We start from the raw sequence: 13943 nt of genomic DNA on the forward strand, positions 1-13943 counted from the left end.
TCAAGATGCCAGAAATTAAATGCAAGATCAGAATATTAAAAGCTGTTAAAGAAAAGAAACATCATCTATAAAGGAAAATTCATCAGAATCATGACAGACTTCTCAACACAAACCATCAAATCAAGAAGAGCTTGGACTGAAGTATTTCAAGTCCTGAAATAAATGATTTCCAACCCAAATTGAAGTACCCTGCAAAGCTATCTTTCAAAATTAATGGATAAACAAGATACTTCCATCACAAAGAACTGAAGGAATTCATGACTAAAAACCAACCCTACAAAAAAATACTGAAAGACATTCGAGAGACAGAAAAAAAGACCATGGTTTCAGGAACAGGGGCAGAGGAGCCTCACTGAGTGGGCAGACAATGGAATGAAGGGGAAAAGTAGACAATCAATGGCAGGAAAATAGCATGACAGAGATGAGGCAGAGAATGTTGGCCATGATCACTAATACACACGGCTTCAATTCAGCAATAAAAAGAAACGCAGGCAGAGTGGATCAGGAGACAGTGTCCATCAATATGCTTTATACAAGAAACACATTTAACCCAAAAGGGGGTTTATAGACTGAGTCCAAGGTAAGAAAACAGTGCTCTATGTGAAAGGAACCAGAGAAATGCATGTGATGAAAAACCATTGAGGTCACCGCAGCAAGTCCTCAGGTGGTCACCGGTTCAGTCTGAAGGCAGCTCTGCTGAGCACCTTGACCAATGCCACCCGCACCTCCCGGTTTCTCAGACTGTAGATGAGGGGGTTGAGTGTGGGAGTAACGAGGCTGTAGAAGAGGGAGACCACGTTGTCCTGGTGTGGGCTGTGGTAGGCTCCAGGCACCATGTATATGAACACTGCTGCACCATAAAAGAGCCCCACCACTGTGATATGTGACGAGCAGGTGGCGAAGGCCTTCTTTCGGGCTTCCTCCGAGCGCATGCGTAGAACAGCCTTCAACACGTGGCTGTAGGAGGTGGCGATGAGGGAAAGGGGAAGCAGCAGGATCAGCACCCCGGACGTGGACAGCGCCAGCTCATAGGCAGAGGTGTCTGCACAGGAGAGCTTCAGCAGGGCTGGCACCTCACAGAAGAAGTGGTCCACGATGCGGGAGGCACAGTAGGGGAAGTGCAGGGTGATGGGCGTCTGAATGCAAGCAATGAGCACACCCGCCAGCCAGGAGGAGCCCACCATGAGCAGGCACACCTGGCGCCTCATGAGCACTGGATACTGCAGGGGACAGCACACTGCAACATAGCGGTCATATGACATGAGGGCCAGCAGGACGCCTTCAGCCACACCTATCATTATCAGGAAGAATATTTGAGCTGCACAGCCTCCAAAAGAAATGGAGCCTTCTCCTCGCAGGAAATCTGATGCCATCTTGGGGATGGTGACCAGGGGGAAGCCAATGTCAAACAGGGAGAGCTGGCTGAGCAGAAAGTACATGGGGGTGTGGAGCCGCGGGTCCTCATGGATCAAGAAGAGCAGAACAGCATTTCCCAGGAGGCCCATGACAAACATGGTGGCCACCAGTGAGAAGAGGATCTGGTGTGACCCTGATCGACCAAAGAGGTTCACCAGAATGAAGTCTGAAACCATTGATGCATTCACATCCATCACATTTACTCAACATATTTTATTAGCTAGACTTCCAAGAGACCAACCACAAAAAACCTGAGTGTTGATGGAAAATAATTTTCATCCCACATGTCAAAAGCCTTCAACTGTAGTGGCTGTCTGCGGTGCTGTCTTGGATAAATCCTTAGCTAGAATTAATACACCAAGGTACATGAACAATTTTTGATTAGTAGGTGATGTCTTGTCACAATTAGGGACAAAAGAGAAGACCACACTTGGCCACACTCCACGCCAGAGATGGCCATTGATCCTTTCTATCAAAATTTTGAGTTCCAAGTTAAAGATGGTGTCAATAGAGTCTTGGTAGAATATTTCAACACCCCTATCTCAGGAGTCCTGGCTCAAATGAGAATTTAGAACCAATAAGTTGGGAAGGCAAAATAATGCTTGAAGCAACAAATCAATTTTTAAAATACAGATACACTTGGGTCCAAATGCCTGTGAAATAAGATGGAGCAAAGAGAAATCTATCACAGAGATCAAGTTCATGGTATGAGTCTATAGAATGCAAATAACAGAGGCATTACAATCGCACATTTTGTGACAGTCGATGGTGAGCTTAATACCTTTTGGAAGATGGAGAGAGAGTTAATTAGTTTTGCCATTATAAGTGAATTTCTTGCAGCAATGATAGATGAGTGATCAGTGCATAGTCTCAATTAATTTCACAGACAACTGTGAAGCACTAGATCTGGAAGATGTGTTGTGTCTCTAGTAAACACTGTCTGAGTGAATCAGGTGGTTGAGAAAGATGACCAGGAAGCAGGAGGAGCTGCCCACTTACAATACATCATTTCCTTAGCAACACCCATGCTCAGCCAAACCCACACTGTCTGTGAACACCTAGCACCACCTACAACCCCAGCAGCAGAAACACAGAAAAGGAAGTGTTGGAGCTGAGTTCAGAAAGTCTCATAGGGGTTCCTGAGGCAGCTGGAAGGGAGGGCATTGCCTCTTCATCCATGAAACAGTTGGCAATAACCTGGGTCGTCTTTTAGTTTGTAATAATGTGGAGGGAACTGGAGGAGGTTCTGTTGTGTGAAATAAATTGGGCACCAAAATACTCCACACATTCTTGCTTGTGTGTAGAAAGTAAACTTTCTATGACCTAAAAGAACCATAGAATAGAATATTGGTTAAAATCCTTTGAAAATGTGGGAGAGGGAAGCAAGGAGAGAAGCCAGTTAACGCACATGGCAGGGACAGTTGGATGAGAGGAATAATGCTTAAGGTGCAACAGAAAAATTACAGCTGATACATTTGAGTGTTACAAAATAGAAAGCAGGCACAATTTTGAATGTCACCAACACAAGTAAATAATACACCCTGGAGATATGCTCCTGTGTGACCATTATACCACATATACACCTATGGAAATGTCACTACAACTCAGAAATATGCATGACACTGTGTCAATGAAAGAGAAAGAGAAATAAGGGCATTGGCAGGGAAGCCCATGCTTTGGCACAGTTCTGGGCACATAGATTGTCTCAGCCTGTTCTAAAGCAGCCCTGCCCTTGTCCGTTCACCTGCTCAGTCCTGGGCTCATGCCCTGTCCTTACCTGCTGGAACCAGCCTATCCCTTCTCTGACCTGGGTAGTCTGTTGCCAAAGTCACAAAACCTATTTCATCCCCTTCTCCACCTCCAGGGTCTCATAACACAGTTTTGCCACACTGACCCCATTTAGGCATGGGTCTTTGTCTTATAAAACTTCTCCATGCATTGTAGAATGAGGAATAGAATCCTGGACCTGAGCTGTCCAGTAACTGTTGGGCAGCACTGCATCTGATGGTGACAACTAAAAAGATTCCTGACATTGTCAAGCGTCCCTCAGGGTACAAAACTCTCCTCTAGTGAGAACTTCTCACTTACAGCGGGTTTGAAAGGATCTGTAGGGATTTCATACACCAATCCTTTTTCTATAAATTTCTTCTTAATTATATACAGTTCAAACAGCATAAATCCCAGGAGTACAGCAACTATTTCCATGATCCCATACAGAAAATAATAATCCTCCCAATTTACCACAAACTTAGAGCCACATGGTGAGCTAGTAAAGGAGTTTAGTACAGGTCACTGTTGAGAGCTTTACAACTGCCCAAAGGAATCTGACCTCTTTCTGCCCAACCACATCTCCCCAACTAAAAACACTCCACACCATGAGGGCTGAATTTGTAGCAGGCATCTGGCAGATGCTTCCTATATTTAATGCCTTGAACCCTCAAATTCTGGAGTTGGATGGTGGTGACAACTGCACACCCCATAAATTTACTTCCTGCCACTGAACTGTACAGCTAAACTAGTTAGGGTGCCAAAACTTCCTTATGTTATCACAATAAGAAAGACTGCTAGTATTTATATTTTCTGAGTGATAAAGCAGAAGTTGAGTAGTTAAAGGAGGAAGGCAAGGAGGAGGGAAGGAAAGAAGGATGAGATGAAGGAAAGAATGAATGGATGAATATGGAGAGGAAAGAAAAAAGGAAAAAATATGGAAGGGGCAGAGGGAGGGAAGACTAGAGGGAAAGAATCAAGATTAGGACAAAATGAAAACTAAATTCCAAAGCCCCTATTTTTGTATCAACATTCTACATCACCTGAAAACACTGTATTATATGTATAGGATTTGATTCAGAGAAAGAAAGAGAGGGAGAGATGAGAGGAGGGAAGTAGAGAGAAAGAGACAGAGAAACAGAGAGAGACAGAGACAGAGAAACAGAGAGAGAAACAGACAGACAAAGAGATTGATTGTTGTGTATTTCCTCAAACTCACTTTCATAGGTCCCAGACAGTTCCATTTCCACTGATGCATCAGAAAAAAAAAAGACAGGACAAAACCCTGGGCTTCAGGAAAATCTGCCAGAAATTTCCCTAATCCAGTGTGGCCCCTTTCTTTTCTCTCCTTTTGACATATTCTTCCCATGCCCAAAAATAATTCTTGGAAAAACTGGTTGTGAGTCTGTCCTACTGTCAAACGGACAGAGGGAAAAAGCACACAGTCTGTTTGTCTCTCTGCTCTGAGATAAAGCACCGTATAGTGAATCCTAAATCTATGATATCTCATTTTGCAAAGGAGTCTCTATGACTAGTCTTAGAGCTGGGGTTAACCAGTCACTTTCCCCATTTTCCCGAGAAATAACAATAGCTGAGTCTTTGTTGACCTTGCATAGCAAGAGAAAAGAAACTACATTTTTAATTTTCATGTCACTGTTAAAACTCTCACATCTTTCCACTATGCCCAGACTTAATCTGACTCTGAGTCACCTTAATTACCAAATGATGACACAACACTTTGCAGGATACCATCACTAACACTGTTCATATAATTCTCATGCAGTTTCACAACTTGAGGACACATAAGAGAGCTTGCCCAGGAAACAGTTGTTGAAAGGATCATTCCACAAGAAAAAGGAGCTGATATTGTGGGCAAACAAGCTAAAAGAAAATGAGTCATTTACCTAAAATCACACAAGTAACTAAAACAGTGTCTGATTTCAAATCCTGAGTTCCTTCCCTCTTCTTTTTCATGGAACTTTGCTTGCCTTGTCTGCCTTGAAGTTCTGAGATAAGAATTCGTGCAGGACATTATTACTGCAGATAACCAGGGTCCCCAGAAGGTAAGCTAAAGGTGACCCCAACACATGCAAGAGAGGTTCATTCTGGTCCCAGATCTGGGCTCACATGACACCTATGTAACCACGTTTGTTTTATGTCTGTGGTCCCAGATTCATTGACAATTTCAGGTGTTTACCTCTCACTACTGCCAACTCATTTTACAGTTGAACGGAAACACAGGCGATACCTTGGTATGTGTGTGTCTGCTTAGGTTTGCAATAGAAATGACAAATATAGAAAATGTACTCAATCCAACAATCAAACATCACCCTGCAGGGCAGCAAATGTCTAAATTATCCAAGAATCCCATCCTTCTACTCAACTATCCATGCAGGCTCAACCCAACATGACTGTAGAAAGCACCTTCATCAATCCTGCAGGCCCAGCCTGCCACTCATGTTTAGCATGTAAATCATGCCAGGAACCCCATAGTGCCAAGAATCCTGGGTTGTAAATTCTCTCCTTCACTCACCAGAATCTGTGCACAAAGTTGGGATTTGCCTTAGTACCCCAGGAGCATGTCAACTCTGCTCCATCTAGGACAGTTTCTAATATGACCTCCCTGTGTTCCTGCAGCATGAGCTTAACCAGGGCATCTTTGGTGAATGTAAACATGGTACCCTCATCATCTGGGGATGGAGGCTCCCAGGGGAAACTTTGCATCAGAAATCCCCTGGGCGCCATTTGTGCTAGGGAGAAAATTGGCCACAGTGGAATCCTAGAGCCTTGTGGTGTTTGGATTTTCCCTAGAAAACTCTAGAAAAACAACATTTATTCATCTCTCAACTAACTCCAGGGAAAGTTGGGCAGTGGTGATGTGGTTAATGAAATACAACAGACAGCTTTCTTTCCTTTGGACCTAAGAGGAGAAGGAGATGAAAGGGCCCGTTAGTGTAAATGCCTCCCCCCAAGCTTAAACTGAGACCCAGAAAACATCTGCTGAGTTAAATACAGCGGCAGTGACTGTGGTGGAATGGCCCGATGCCATCTTCCCTGGTCAGCACACGTCTTCCTCTAAACCCTTTTGAGGAGACTCTAAGACTGAAGAGAATCAAAGGTGTGGAGAGAGAAAGAGAACTCTGGTTCTCAGCGATCCTTTTGTGTCCAAGACTAGAGCCGGGGAATGGGCAGAGACCAGTCAGACAAGATGCCCTGAACAGAGCTGCGGCTGTGGGATGTAGCCGGGGAGTTTGAGCCCAAGGCAGTGGGTTAACAAAAGGGCGGTTCACAGCCAAGCTGAGTCAGTCAGGGCACAAGGCCGAGACAGGAACAGAAATGATGCTTCCTGAAATTTTAACATAAGGAGCAGAAAATTCCTTGTGCCCTCTCAGCACATTCTGGTTCCAAGCACCTAGCAGACCCTTAGTGACTAATCTCATTACTTTTTAACATCTAGCATATGTAGAATTTCTACCTCAGTTAGAACACTCAGACCTTTCAATTTGCAATTAACTTCCACTGTGAAATTTGCCTGCCAAGCAGACCACAGACCAATGTTCAAAGAAGATGTGAAGGTCTTCAGGGAGATAAGGAATTTGTATAGAAAGTATTCCGAAGCCAGGCATGGTGATGCACACCTGTAATCTCAGCACTGTAGGGAGGCTGAGGCAGGAGGATTGTTGCAAATTTGAGGCTAGCCTTGGCTACAAAGTGAGCTCAAGTCCAGCCTGATCTGCATAGCAAGAACCTGTCTCAAAAACAAAAACAAAACAAAACAGAACAAAGAAAATAATTCAATACAAGTTACTCTTCATTAGCAAAGTTATGCCATGGCTAAAATGTCTGTTGATTTAAGGCCTGGTTAAAGATTATTCCAAGGCCCTTCTCTCCTTAACAGTCAGTAGCCGTTCACAGACCACATTTTGACCAATATTGACAGGGATTCTGTTTTCCTTGACTGGGAGGAGCCTGGCATTATTCATTTGTATATAACTCAGGGCCAAGGACAAGTGTATACTGGTAGTTTATTGCACATGAACAGCTGGAGCAGTCAGGAATTTGGAAGGAAAAATCAAGGTAGGGAGATGTGGGTCTAGACCACAATTTCTTGCATACAGACTGGCATCAGAGATGGATTGGGGAATGGATGGGTGGATGAGAGGATGGGTGCATGAATGGGTAGAAGGAAGAATACAGGAATGAGCAGAACAAGCCATGATTAAAGGGATTTACAAATGATACATTTTGTTCTCAATACCAGAGGAAGAGAAAACCAGCAGAGGAAATGTTAACTTGCTAGACATGCGCCTCCAAAACTCACCCTTTGCATGCTGGCCTCATATTCTTAGCCATTTCTCTGTCTCCATACTATCATTTTCCTCATACAAGTAACCCCTGCTTAACAACAGTTCTATATTTCTCAGAAGCAGATGCTGATGAAATATTCAGTTGGAACTCTATATTCTACTCCTGGAGTCAAGAAAGAGTTGTCCTGAAATGTAACACAAAACTCAAATGATGCCCTGAAATGTACCTAAAATCAGTAACACTTGGTTGATGGGCATTGGGGTTGTTTCTGAGAATTAGCTATTTCAAACTGTGATGCTAGGAACATGGGTGCACATATATGACTGTGGTATGCTGTTTTTAACTATTCCAGGAAGATACCTAGCAGGGGAATAGCTTGGATCAAATGAGACATCTAATCTAGTTTTTGAAGAATATCTCCCCTCATTTCCACAGTGGTTGCACCAGCCTACACTCTCACTAGCAGTGGGGAAGGTTCCCTTTTCCCCACCAGCCTTTGCTATTAGTTGATTTCTCGACAACTGCCTCTCTTTCTGAAGTGAGAGGGAACTCAGCATTGTTTTAATTTGTATCTCTGGGATGACCAGTGATGCTGAGCATGTTTTCACGTGATCGGAAGAATATTGTGATGGATGGATAAAGTTGTTTGCCTTGTTGTCTACAAACACTGAAACATTAAGTATGTGACTGAAGTGGAAGAAGCCAATCATGGCTTTAAACAAATAATTTAACAATTCCAATTCCTGTGAGCTGTACTTGGGGAGGCTCTATCCTTTTTGGCTGTCACAAGCATTCTTCTTTTCTATGAATGTAAGTTTGCCTTATAAATGCTTTGTGCTGCTCATCCCAAAAGAATCCTTTATTGCCTTTTACTTTGAGATTCCAAATGCTCCATCTCAGGACCCTCCCACATTCGAGGTTTCTGCAGGTGTAATTTCAGAGAGGACTGAAATAAGCTGGACCCTTCAGATCTTGCTGCTATAAATGCCTGCTCAGGTAGCTAATGTGAGAAACACATCTGTGGTTCCACAAAAGGTGCCATGGGATTACATGCAATGGAGACAGTCTGCAACCTGGTGAAAACCCACAGGAATCCAGACAGGCAGTCAAACCGAAACTCATACACACATGTTCAGACCACCTGTTCATTAAATCCAACAGGTAGAAGTAACGAAAATGTCTGTCTGTAGTTGAACAGGAAAGCAGAATAGAATATATCTGTAGAGTAAAACGGTACTCACTGCCCATCAACAGATGAATGGATAAAGAAAATGTGATAGAGATTCAGCATGTGCTACAACTCATTTAGACAGGACAATGAATTTGAGTCACTTGTAGGACAACTGATGTATCTTAAGTCCTTCATGCTAAGTAAAATAAATCAGACAAAATTATTTGTTTTACAAGTAATTGTCCAAGGGGCCTTGCTGATCGCCCTCTCTCACCTGGAGGGCACACCGCAGCTGTCTGCCAGGAAGAGGGAGCTGGGACTAGCAGCGGGACCCTGCTCCAGCCTTGCTGACTACCCTCTCTCAACCAGAAGGCACAGCAGCTGCCCCGCCTGAAGGAGGGAACTGGGCCAAGCTGCGGAACCTCCTCTGGTCTTGTCTGTGACCTTCTTTTGACCTGGAGAGCACCAGCACTACTGCCACTGCCTGGAGGAGGAAGCAGCCCTGCTGAGGGCTACCTAGGCCATAGGGGGACCTTTTATGAGCCTGGGGAGCTTTGCCATTCAAGAAGCTGGATGTTACACAACATCCTATCCCTAAAAGAGTATGAGATCCTTGCTGTAGGCAGTTGGGGTCCCGCTGGGCTTGCAGCCACACTAGGTTGGGCTTAGCAGGATTTCGTATTGCCTAGACCACACCAGGTGCAAAGGCAGTTCTAAGCAGCAAAGGCAAGGCAGGAGGCATCACAATCCTTGACTTGATTTATACTACAAAGCAACTGTAGTAAAATCAACATGGCACTAGAACCAAAACATAGCCGAAGATCAGTGGAATAGTTTAGAAGATACAACCACAACTACAAACATACTCAACTACCTTATCTTTGATAAAGGGGCCAAACATGTTCACTGGAAGAACGAAAGTCTCTTTAATAAATGGTGTTGGAAAAACTGGCTCTCCATATGCCAAAAACTAAAACTAGACCCATGCCTATCACCATGTACTAAAATAAAATCTAAATGGACCAAAGATCTGAATATTAAAACAGAAACACTAAATCTATTGGAAGACAAACTGGGTAAAAACTTTGAAGACATATGAGTAGGTAGAGAATTCATGAACAGGACTCAAACCGCATGGGAAATACTTCCCAGAATCCAAAACTGGGATCAACTCTTATTAAAAAGTTTCTGCATGTCAAAATAAATCTTCAGCAAAGAAAGCTCACAAACTGGGAAAAATCTTAGTGAACTGCCCCTCAGACAAAGGACTTCTGTCTAAAACTTAGAAAGAATTAAAAAAACCAGACCTGCAAAATTAAGAGACCCAATCCAAAAATGGGCATCTGAGATGAATACACAATTCTCAGATGAAGAAATACAAATGGCAAGTAAATACATGAAAAAATGTTCATCATATTTAGGCATTAGAGAAATGCAAATTAAAACCACACTGAAATTTCATCTCACTCCTGAAAGAATGGCCAAGATCAAGAAAACCACCAACAACAAATACTGGAGAGACTGGGGATAAAGGAACTCTCCTGCACTGATGGTGGGAGTGTAGACTGGTGCAACCATTGTCGAGGTCAGTCTGGAGATTTCTCAGAAGGCTGGGATTGGGAGAGCCATTTGACCCAGGCATTCCTCTTCTAGACATATTCCCAGAAGAACTGAAAGCATCATACAACGTTGATATATGTGCATCCATGTTTATAGCAGTACAATTTGTAATAGCCAGATTGTGGAAACCTAAGTGTCCATCAACTGAGGAATGGATAAAAAAGTTGTGGTATTTTTATACAATGGAGTACTAGTCAGCAATAAAGAATGATCACATTGAGATATTTATAAATAAACGGACGCAGCCTGAGACCATACACATAAGTGAAATAAATCAAACTCACATGTATAAATACCGAATATTTTCCCTAGTGTAAGAAATGATAATACATAAAAGCATGTGGTAATGATGATTCCCAATTATATTGATTTGAAGCCATACAATGTTTTCACTCAATAATTGGAATGGTTTTAATCTGGGTTGTCTGATTTTATTGTCTGTGATAGTACAAACAGCTATTTTGAAGAAAACAAGACATCATAATAGCTAGTGCTGATTTAATAGTATCATGTTTTGAAGTCCCACCAAGCTGTTGTTCATCTGTTTCCATTGGTTTTAGTATGTTGTATCTTATTATTATTTTAACATATGCGACAGTTAAACAAAATTTTTATAGGTAAAGAGATAATATAGAAACCATTGTTCATTTTTTGTTAGCTGGTTCTAAATACCCTGTAATTCTTTCATTCTCTTGAATGGTTTCACACTGTCTTGATATGTTTGATGCTATGGTATACGAAGTTATACTCAAATACTTCAAGGAAAGAGACACTATGGTAACTACTATTATGTCAGTTTATCTGGTGGTGAAACACTATGATGCTTACATTGTTCTGTTCTGACCTGTGTTGTTCTGTTGCTATGTCCTCTTTTATCTCAATCTCCCTCTTTTTCCTTTTTTTTAAATTAATTTTTTCTTATTATTTTTAATTAAGGGAAAAATAAATTTTAAAATAGCAGAATATATTATAGTAACTCTTTTGTATTCCTATTAACCTGAGTTGAACCCCTGAATTGCTCTCCCCATCTTGTTTTGACTGATTTTACTCTATTCTGTTTTGTTTGATAGTATCAAGTTTGAGGGTATAGGCAACCAATTTGAAGGCAATAAGATTTACTATGATGCCCTTATGGTTAAACTATTATCTTCTTCTGAAGTCTGGTAAGGTCTCCAGTGTTTAGGTTTTATTGGTTTTGTTCTGTCCTGTTTTGCTCACTTCTAGTATACCAATGATATAGGCAACTCTTTTTAAGATAGCAAGAGGCATAATGGTAACCATTGTTGACCACCTGGTATTCTATTTTTGCATCATGTACTATGTACTATGTCCATCCTTCTGTTCTAACTGACTGTTTTGCTTTGTCACATTTGATTTTTTTCTCTTCAAAAAAGTAATAAGAACTGCGGGAATAATAAAACCCCAAATGTGTAATTGTTATTGTAAAAAAGAGAGGAAAAGAAAGTGATCTAAAGGATATAACTGCATGTATATTTAAGTGTGTAAGACAGAAAACAATATTACTAAGTTTTTGTTGGATCATTGAACAGAACTGTTTGCAATCTCACTGTTTGAATGTCCACTTTGTATGCTATAATTTTGTAATTTTAACAACTATTTCTAAGATGACAATATGTAATCTATTAATTAGTGATTTCTTACTGTATGTTTTTCCATGAAATTCTGTATTAATTGTACCCTTTCACTGTTTTGTTTTTTTCTCTTTAAATAAAAAAAATAATTGTTCAAGGTACAAAAATGGAACATGTAAAGTGGGAATTCAAACTGTGAGACTGCAAACAGTTCTGTTCAACTGTCCAACATAACTTAGTGACATGGTTGTCAATTTTATACACTTAAAAATACATGCAGTTATTTATATTTTCATTTATGTTGAAATTCAACAAAGTAAAGCAGGTTAAAATCATTTTGAACAAAGAATAATAGTATTACTGGATTTAACTTCATGATACTCTGTGATCAGCACTGGGTAATGTAGTGTCTTTTTTCAAAATTTAAATTAAAGAAAGACTAAACAAAACAGAAAACAGGTAGAAATAATGCATAATTTCAAAGAAAAAAAATAAACAGTAAGAAATCACTAGTTGATGATTACAGATTGTCTTCTTACAAATAGTTATTCAAGATACTAAAGTGGAGCATGTAAAGTGGGGATTCAGTGAGATTGCAACCAGTTGTGTTCAACTAGCCAAGAAAAACAGAAATATGGTTATCAATACTATACAAGTAAACAAACATGCAGTTATCCATCTCTTCAATTATATTGAGAATGAATAAACCCAAGCAGACTAATATCACTCTGAACAAAGAATAATACTATTGCTGGGTTTCACATTATGAGACTCCAGGATCAGCACTGGGTACTTTAGTGTCTCTTTTTCTTCAAAGTATCTGTTCATTTCATCATGTGTCATAAGATCAGTTCTCATAAACTGTTTATAGATTCTACACATGCATGGGTCTTAACATGTATTTCTATTATTTCTATATTAGAGGGAGAAACAAAACAAAGTAAGGCAAAAGAAAACATATTCCTATAAACACATGAAATGATATAAGACCTTTGTACAAAGAGTTCTACCATGGTTCCTATGTTGTCTCTTGTTATCTCCAATAGAATTGGCTATATCATCAGACAGTATAATTGAATATATCAGCACATAACAATATTAATAAAAACACAACTTTGTGTATAGTATAGAACTTAAAAACTGGCAGTTATCAAACCAGAATGTGTATCGTAGAGTCTTGTCATCTTCAGTGTAGTTGCCTATACTCTCAGACTTGATACTGTCAATCATATCAGTTTTGAATAAAATCTTCTCTGCCTTATTTCTGTTATGCTCTTTTTTTGCCATCAGTTGTCTGCTTATCTTCTTCATTCTGTTTTCTACTCCATTCATTGAGGCCTCTCTTCCACTCTTCCTGGAATCCTAGTAATTTTCTCTCTCTAGAACACCCTGAAGTATTCTCTGTAGAGTTGGATTGGTGGTTGTGAATTTCCCAAGTTCCTCTTTGTCTTGGGAACATCTTGTTTCTCCATTAATTTCTACAGATAGTTTAGCAGGGTATATCAATCTGGAATGGAGGTTATTTTCTTTCAGGACTTGGAATATTTCACTCCAGGCTCTTCTTGACTTGATGATTTGTGTCAAGAAGTCTTCTCTTATTCTGATGGCCCTTCCTCTATAGATTATGTTTCTTTTCTCTCACAGCTTTTAATATTCTGTTCTTATATTGAATTTCTGGAATCTTGATTATTATATGCCCGGGTGTATCTGTTTTGTTATTGGTGGCTGGAGTTCTGTATGCCTCATATATCTGAATATCATTTCCTTTTCCTATGTTTGGAAAGTTTTCCTTAATTATATCTGTGAATAACTTTTGTAGTTCCTTTGTTTGTAGCCGATTCTTCATTCACATTCTCTTTATTCTCAAGTTATAGATACTTTTGTCATCTTCTAGCTTTTGTATTTTTACTGCTTATTTCCTTGTTATTTTTAAAAAGTTTTCCCTTTCAGACTCCCACATTGCAAAATTTTCCTCTAGTTTGGATAATCTATCCTTAGTTTCTCTCAAGCTTATTTGCCATCTTTCCATAGAGTTTTTAATTTCCTGGTGATTTCTTTGAATCTGCTTC

General features: G+C 40.4%; 1 protein-coding gene across 1 annotated transcript; it reads right to left on the reverse strand.

The window, feature by feature from the left end:
* Nucleotides 1-668: 668 nt before the first annotated feature.
* On the reverse strand, nucleotides 669-1610 carry LOC100716210 (olfactory receptor 2Z1-like). Its single transcript, XM_013151596.2, has one exon. It carries the CDS (start codon nucleotides 1608-1610, stop codon nucleotides 669-671), a length of 942 nt encoding a protein of 313 aa, XP_013007050.2.
* Nucleotides 1611-13943: the final 12333 nt, after the last annotated feature.

This window comes from Cavia porcellus, unplaced genomic scaffold (assembly GCF_034190915.1).
Source record: "Cavia porcellus strain 051 isolate PalLab524CR breed Dunkin Hartley unplaced genomic scaffold, mCavPor4.1 scaffold_17, whole genome shotgun sequence".
NCBI classification, from domain to species: domain Eukaryota; kingdom Metazoa; phylum Chordata; class Mammalia; order Rodentia; family Caviidae; genus Cavia; species Cavia porcellus.

Coding starts and splice junctions, on each gene's coding strand:
- LOC100716210 (XM_013151596.2), bottom strand. CDS start 1,610: ATGGATGTGAATGCATCAATGGTTTCAGACTTCATTCTGGTGAACCTC.